This window comes from Phascolarctos cinereus, unplaced genomic scaffold (genome assembly GCF_003287225.1).
Source record: "Phascolarctos cinereus isolate Bilbo 61053 unplaced genomic scaffold, phaCin_HiC Scaffold_2;HRSCAF=192, whole genome shotgun sequence".
Lineage (NCBI taxonomy): Eukaryota > Metazoa > Chordata > Mammalia > Diprotodontia > Phascolarctidae > Phascolarctos > Phascolarctos cinereus.
In genome coordinates this window covers 332,921,384-332,929,428 of record NW_027555625.1, presented here as the reverse complement: position 1 = coordinate 332,929,428, position 8,045 = coordinate 332,921,384, and the positions used below count along the sequence as shown (strand labels likewise).

General features: G+C 41.5%; 1 protein-coding gene across 6 annotated transcripts in view; it reads left to right on the top strand.

Moving 5' to 3' along the window:
• The first annotated feature begins 3,386 nt into the window (after positions 1-3,386).
• The window catches only part of LOC110216695 (nucleophosmin), a 22,350-nt gene continuing 17,691 nt past the window's right edge, over positions 3,387-8,045 (top strand). For all 6 annotated transcript variants that reach the window (XR_013484819.1, XR_013484820.1, XR_013484817.1 and 3 more), the window contains exons 1-5: positions 3,387-3,585; positions 4,985-5,061; positions 5,454-5,573; positions 7,096-7,189; positions 7,590-7,696. Coding sequence is in view for 1 of the 6 variants with exons in the window: in XM_078150308.1 (XP_078006434.1) it covers positions 3,528-3,585; positions 4,985-5,061; positions 5,454-5,573; positions 7,096-7,189; positions 7,590-7,696 (456 nt within the window). In the remaining 5 variants the exon portion in view is untranslated. The remainder of the gene's footprint in view (positions 3,586-4,984; positions 5,062-5,453; positions 5,574-7,095; positions 7,190-7,589; positions 7,697-8,045) is intronic.

Here is an 8,045-nt window from a genome sequence, read left to right as displayed (position 1 = left end):
AGGTAAAAGTTGAAGGGGTAACCTCGAGTAGGCAAAAGCAGGAGCCTCTTGACTCAGTTTCCTGATTGTGCTATTTCCTTTGCAAACAGGAAATTTTTCCGTCTAGTTAATTGTGAGCCTGATTTATACTCTATAAAATTTTCTTTATTATGAAACAGTTAGAAAAATAACTTCTTTTTAATACAGATTTTTTTAGAATTTATTTTTAATATACATCTTTCCCTCAATCACATGTTAAAACAATTTTTAACATTTTTTTAAAGTTTTGAGTTCCAAATTCTATCTTTCCCTCCCTCTCTCCCTCCCCGCCCTGCCAAGGCAGCAGGCAATCAGATATAGGTTATAATGTTCAATCATCATTACATCAAAGTCAACTAATATCCACCCTCTTTATGCATACTCCTTTAACAAGGTATAATAACAATACAGTTCTCAAGGGTTACAAGTCTCATGTTCCCTTGTAGGGGTTTAAACAGCCCCCCCCTTTATTAACAACATATTGTATCCTGTCCCATTTACCTTTTAAGTCCTTCTTGAGTCCTGTACTTGAAGACCAAATTCTTTGTTGAGCTCTGGTCTTTTTATCAGGAAAGTTTGGAAGTCTCCTATTTCGTTGAATATCCACCTCCTCCCTTGAAAAATGATGCTCATTTTTGCTGGGTAATTGATCCTTGGCTGCATTCCAAGCTCCTTTGCCTTATGGAATATCATGTTCCATGCCCTGTGGTCTTTTAATGTAGAAGCTGCAAGGTCCTGTGTAATCCTGACTGTGGTTCCATGATATTTAAATTCTTTCTTTCTGGCTGCTTGCAGCACCTTCTCTTTCATCTGGTAATTTTGGAATTTTGCTATTATATTCCTTGGCGTTGTCAATTTGGGATCTCTTTCAGGTGGTGATCGGTGGATTCTTTCTATAATGTGCAATCATGCAAAACATTTCCATATTAGTCACTTTGTACAAGAAGATTTGAATTAAAAAAATGAAAGAAAGTGAAAAATAGCATGCTTCAGTCCGTATTCAATCACTATCTGTTCTTCTTCTGGAGGTGGCTAGTATGCTTCATCATTGGTCCTTTGGGATTGTCATGGATCATTGTATTGCTGAAAATAGCTAAGTCATTCACAATTCTTCATCACACAATATTGCTGTTACTATACACAATGTCCTCCTGGTTCTGTTCACTTTACTTTGCATCAGTTCACATAAGTCTTTCCAGGTTTTTCTGAAATCATCATGCTTGTCATTTCTTATAGCACAATGATATTCCATCACAATTCTATACCACAGCTTGTTTAACCATTCCCCAATTAATGGACATCCTCTTGATTTCCAATTCTTTGCCACCACAAAAAGAGCTGTTATATTTTTGGACAAACAGATTCTTTTCCTTTTTTTTTTGTCTTTAGGATATAGACATAGCAGTGAGTGGTATTGCTGCATCGAACAGTATACACAGTTTTATAGCCCTTTGGGCATAGTTCAAAATTGCTCTCCAGAATGGTTGGATCAGTTCACAGCTCCATGATGATGGAGCCTCATAACATCACCAGAATATTGATGTTAAAGAAATAATGTTCTTTTGATGTAGTGGGATACTCTAAAGCACTGCATAATTTCCCAAATATGGTCCTGTCCATTTTCCTACTATTTTTTTTCTTGGCTTTGTTCATTTGTCTGGCAGCCATACCTGTTTATATTGATTCACCCAACATAAGCAACAACTTGCTTTCAAGACACATAGTTCTTACTATGATATTATAATTCAATGCAATGAATCCCACTTCTCTGCTAAGCCACAGCCTGCTATGGCAGAGGAGAAATGGTCTAGTGCAATGAAAAGTATACTGGTTCTGGAATCAGAAGACAAAGGTTCAGATTCTACCTGATGGAATCACAGAATATGAATTAAAATTCTGAGTGTGCTACCTGTGTGGCTGTGGGTGAGACACCGCCCTTCTTTGGGTGCTAGTTTCTTTCCGGATTCTGAGATGAGTTGGACTAACTGGCCTCTAAGATGCCTTCAGGGCAGCTAAGTGTCACTGAGGAGAGAGCACCGGGCCTAGAGTGAGGAAAACATCTTCCTGAGTTCAAATCTGGCGTCAAATCAGTTTCCTCATCTGTAAAATGAGCCAGAGAAGGAAATCACAAACCACTCCAGTATCTTTGCCAAGAAAATCCCAAAAGAGGTTGTGAAGAATTGGAAAAAACTAAACAATGACAAAGTCTCTTCAAATTCCAAATTGATATCATGAAATCAGTTGTTTGGAATACTGGCTTTTGGAAATGACTAATATGATTTAGCCTGGTGTGACCTAAAAGAGCAGATTTAGAATCAGAGGTTTGGGGTTCAAATATGGATTCTGCCACTTAATACCTGTATGACATTGGATAATCATTGCTCTTTCCTGGGTCTGTCTTTTCAGCTGTAAAATGAGGGATGGGAGGGAGTTAGCTGCCTCTAAAGTCCCTTAGGAGGCCACTAGGTGGTTCACTGGATAGAGCCATAGACCTGGAGTCAGGAAGACCTGAGTTCAAACTTGACCTCAGACACTTAGGAGCTGTGTGACTTTGGGTAAACCCTCTGCTTGCCTTAATCCACTTGAGAAGGAAATGGCAAACCACCCCAGGATCTCTGCCAAGAAAATCCCAAGGGCAGTATTGGTGTGCCAGGGTCTATGGGGTCACAAAGAGCCGGACAAGACTGAACAACAACAAATGACCCTTTCGGCTCCCTCATGGCAGATCTGGAACTGGAAAGGAGAGAAGTTATCGAATCTAATGCTCATTTTGTAGATGGGGAACTCTAGGCCCAGAGAGGTCAAGCGACTTCCCCAAGTCACACAGGTAGCGACACCCACGGGAGTCAAAGGCAGGTCATCTGACTCCAAATGCCGGGGTCCTGATTTTTCCGAGGCCTCAGGGGCTGGAGGAAGGAGGCCATGGATGGCTAAAGCTGAAAGCCTTTCTCAAACTGACCCTGGTCAGCAGGATGAAAGGAGCAGGATTCTCCAACACCCGGCTGATTTCTTCGAAAAGAAGACTAAAATGCGGGGGAAGAGGGACGAGTAGGTGGGGTGCAGAAGTAGTGCATGGGGAGGGGCGTCGCCGCCATTTTGCGCATGGTCGACAGAGCCGGTTTCACCATGCCGGGGGCTCGCCAGGGTCTAGAGCGCCCGCCGGCCGCGTGCCCGTGTGTCCTAGCGTGTGATCGGGGCAAGGACATGGCGGCACAGAGCTCGTTCCTGCTGACGTCGGGAGCGCGCGGGATCGTCGAGGAGGAGGCAGGCGTCATCGCGCGCACCAAACGCATTCTGTGGCTGGCAGACGAGAGCGCGCGCGCGGAGAGCGAGACCGGTAGTCCGTGCACGTGCTCTCGGTGGCAGACCTCGCGAGATGTGAGGGACCGTAGGTGTAGGTGCGATTCTGGACTGAGCAGAACCCCTGGGGAGCCGGAGCTCTTCTGTCTGTCCGTCTAGCCTCTCTCCTCTCCTCACTGCTCTGCTCTGCTCTCAGTATCGCTGCTCAAATGGAAGACTCAATGGAAATGGATATGAGCCCCCTCCGGCCCCAGAATTTCCTCTTCGGTAACGGCCGTGTATTTGGAGGCGGCTGCAGGGTTGGGGGCGGGGCGGCCAGCCGCGAGCCTGAGCTTATTGGGGGGGGGAGGTTGTTGGAGCCCGAGCCTGGGGCCTAGATGTGCCTTGAGGTCTAGAAGCCTGCCCCTAAAATGCGGACTGTGGGCTCATCGGCCAGGGAGCAGCTTGGCCGTAGCGGGCGGGTGTCGGAGAAGGGGTTTGACGCCACGCGTGGGATGGCTGGTGACGGATGCGGAGGGGGCCGTGGAGGCGAAGGCTGCAGGCCTGGCGACGGTGGGGGAGGGGATGACGACCGAGAGGCCCGGATTTGGTTTTCTGTGGAGCAGCGGAGGGTGAAGAGGGGCTCCGGGAGGGGTCGGCGGCAGCACTGCGTCTGGGCTAGTTCTGCTCGGCTTCCTCTTGTCTCTAATAAGGCCACCGGCGGAACCGCGCAGCCGCATCTCTGCGGGGACCTGCTTGGTTGCCACCGTTGCTGGGCCGGTTACTGGGGTGGGGTGGGGCACGTGTGCAGAAAACCTAGGTGCTACTCGAGGCCTTGGGCTGAGGGCTGAAGGCAGCTCCGGAGCAACCAGGCCCCGCGGCCCCAGGCCCTGGTTGTGCCTAGGGGCTTGGGGAAATGCAGGATCGCCACAGGGCCTAAGGGGGAGGGACTGTAAATGCAAAAATCTCTCGTTATCAATTTGTGATTGAAATGGCACTGAGGAGTTTTGCTTTGGTGGCTTAGTTTTTGGGTAGAGATTAGTAGCTTGATGTATGTGTTCTAATTTAATACATATAGTTTAGTAAACCCTTCCTTTGGCATGTGTTACTGAATTTTAATCATTTTGTACTCAACTGCATTTCCATTGTGGCACATTTTATCTCTGTCTCAACAATAAGATAACCTTTTGGGGGGGAGGGGTTTTTGTGGCATCACTCGTACATTGAAAATGCTTCTTGGTTGGATGAAACAAGTTGGGCAGATTTTTAACGTTGATAGAGTCGAAAAAATACTAAAGCTCTAGGGATGAAAAGGGTTCAGGGCCCCTCCTAACCCGCAACTTGTTTGTACAACAGAATGGATCTCCCTCCCTCTGAAACAAATACCACATTCCATTTTGGGAAAATTAGAGGAACAAATTTGTTCAGTCACCGTTTGAAGTTATGGCTCGATTTTTAATCTTTTTTATAGATTTAAAAACATGACTTGTATTCATTGAGCTTTTTATAAACTGATATTGTTTCACTCAGCATTAAGGTAAAGGTAGAGCAAATATTAGCCCTTATTTTGCATGTGAGGAAACTGAGGCTCAGATTAAGTGATATGATATTGTTCAAATGTTAGGGGAATCAGTCTTTTGCTAAGTAAGAGGTATCTGGTTAAAACTATGGCTCTGCTCCTTTTCAGGTTGTGAATTAAAGGCTGGCAAAGATTATCATTTTAAGGTAGATGATGAAAATGAGCACCAATTGTCATTGAGGACTGTAAGTAAATTTTCACTTTTTAATGTATCTTTTGCATCCTTTTGCTCATTTAACAGGATAGAAATAATTTAACACTCTCTTTTAATGGCCTTACTGTTAAAATTAAGGAATGACTATCATTCTGTTCATATAGGTGAAGAATAAGCTTACCTAAGTGCAGTACATCTTGTACATGGGTATTCAAAATGAAAATAATGGTTGATCTGATTTGTGCTGTGTACGTAGCTTTCATTTTCTCAAGTGCTTGTAAGTTAAGAAAAGTGACAAACTTCCATGATGATGCATGTAGCATTTTTTTGATTGATCATTGTTCTTTTACCAAGTAACTAGTTGATTTAGGAGCTTTTTAAATTGAATTAGTAAAATGTTGCTTTCCTTCTCTCCATTTACAGGTGAGTTTAGGGGCTGGTGCAAAGGACGAGTTGCATATTGTTGAAGCAGAGGCACTGAACTATGAAGGCAATCCAATTAAAGTAACACTGGCATCTTTGAAAATGTCTGTTCAGCCTACAGTAAGACCTTAAAAAATTTTTTTTCTCTGATTATTTTGAGATAAATGTTCAAGTAGTAAATCATTGATTCTAATCTGATATAAGTTGCACTTCTGCTATCCAGTTAAGATTAGGGCTTGGTGCCATTCTTAACACATGTCCCCACTAGAGGTTTATACTAATATTCTAGGATTTCTGCTTTATGCATTTTTTAAAGCCAAAATTGATAACCGACCATTTGTGTAATGTTTTTAAAAAAACCTTTTACATCCTGTGAAGTAGTTAGGTATGGACTAAGTATAATTATCCGTTTACTAATGCAGGTCCTCATCTTCTCTTGCAATGTAGTCTTTCTGAGTTGCCTAGAGCACTGAGAAGGTAAGTAACTTGACCAGGGTTAACTCAGCCAGTATGTGTCAGAGGTGGAACTTCATCCTAGGACTTAGACCTTTTGAGTAAGACACTACTCTATTTCTCATGTACGTATTATAAGTATTATTCCTAAGTCTAAGTATTTACTACATATTATCTCCCAATTGATACGCTATATAATTTACATGATGAATAAATTTTAATCAAATTGCATCTCAAATGTATTGTATTATTCAAGTTTCAAGTCCATTACTAGTTGGGAAAGTAGTATATTCCCAGTTCTGCTCACTTAGGCTAAATTAATAGCTTTAGTGGATAAACAGAGCCAAGTAAGGAATTATACTTGCTCATAATTCAGTATTTCTGAGATACAGTATTTCATCATTCTGTAGTAATTGTTCTTCATACCTTCAGTGTACCTCCTCACCTTGCCCTCATAGCATTCTTAATTTCCTTGGTCAAATGCCACCTCTCAGTTGAAGCCTTTTTTCATTCCTAGCTGCTGTTACCTCATCTTATATTAGATAACATTTTCTACATTTAGGTGCAGTTAGTCTCCTGGTGAAATGTAAGTTTCTTAAGTATACAGATAGTTTCTTTTTTGTCTTTGTAGTACCAGTGTATGGCACATAATACTTAATAAATACTTGCTTGTCCTTCATGAATTAACATAGCCAAAAACAATTAGTACTTGGTGTGCAGTCTTGTGGCGTTATAAGCCTCTTAAATTCATCTAGCCTAGTCTTTGGATATTTGATCATCAGGCCTATACCTGAAGCCTTTTCCAGATTGTGACAGTTTTCACATTTTCATGGCTGCCACTGAAAATCCAGGGTCGATCATGTCACAATATGTTGAAGTGTGAGAGGTCCTTGTGCTTATATGTGCTTTGCATATAAATGTAATTTCATCAGTTAGTACTATTTTATCAGAGAGGCCCAGAAAATGCAAGAGACTTGTCTGTGGTCAATTAGCTCTAGTAATAGTTTGAAAGAAAAGGGTAAAAAATCATGAAAAAATACTGCTTGTTTTTTATGGCTTTAAATTTTTTTTTCTAACATGGCTTAATATGGGTTTGACATACCTTAAATGTTCACAAAGGTGTTGATTCTTCCATGTTATTTGCCATTTATAGTATTTGGTCATAGATTGGCTTTTTCCCCCCTCCCAGGTTTCTCTAGGTGGCTTTGAGATTACACCACCAGTAGTTTTGCGGTTGAAATGTGGTTCGGGGCCGGTACATGTGAGTGCCCAGCACCTAGTAGGTATATAGTCTTTCATGCTCCTTAAAAATGGTGCTAATTTAGTTGCCAGAAAGACTTCTCTAAAATCTTGTTGGTATTTTTAGATGCAAACTTGACAATCTTTTATGGCTGCAATTGTGATACATTAGTGAGCGTTGCTTATGATTCCTTTCCAGTTAAAAGATTAGCTCTTCAATTTATCAGTTTAGCTTAAGGTTTCTTAGATATTGCTTTTTATTTGTACCAACATGATTAAAGAATTAGGATCTGGATCCTGGGACACATTCTGGCTCTGGATTGTTTTAGGGCATTTATTATTGTCATGTGTTCAGTTTTTTTCCTCTCCTGAACACTCAAGTTTAAAGCAAAAAAGTACTTACAATTTAAATTTAGCCATGATTAACACAAAATTTTCTCTTAGCACTGGAGGAAGATGCAGAATCAGATGATGAAGAAGAAAATGATATGAAACTCTTAAATACATCTGGCAAACGATCTGCTCCTGGAATTGGTAGCAAGGTTCTATAGGTATAAATGCAACTTTATGTTTTCTGATGTTTGTAAGCTGTTACTTGCCAGTTAGGATAATTATTTCTATCCCTTATTTCTTTAAAGAAAAAGGCAAAACTGTCTGAAGAAGATGATGATGAATAGTTTTTATTTCACATGGAAGTAGTGTTTTGGGGCACTCAAGTAGAACTCTTCTCAGTTCTGCTTTGTCATTCTCATGAGCTCAGAGTTAAATACCCTGAATATTTGTGGAAAGAAATTGTTGAATAAGCTATTAAGCCTTAAAACTGCCTTAAGACTTTTGGGGTACCTTGTATAATAAAGATTAATAGGGATCCTTATCATATTAACATGTCAGTAGTAATTG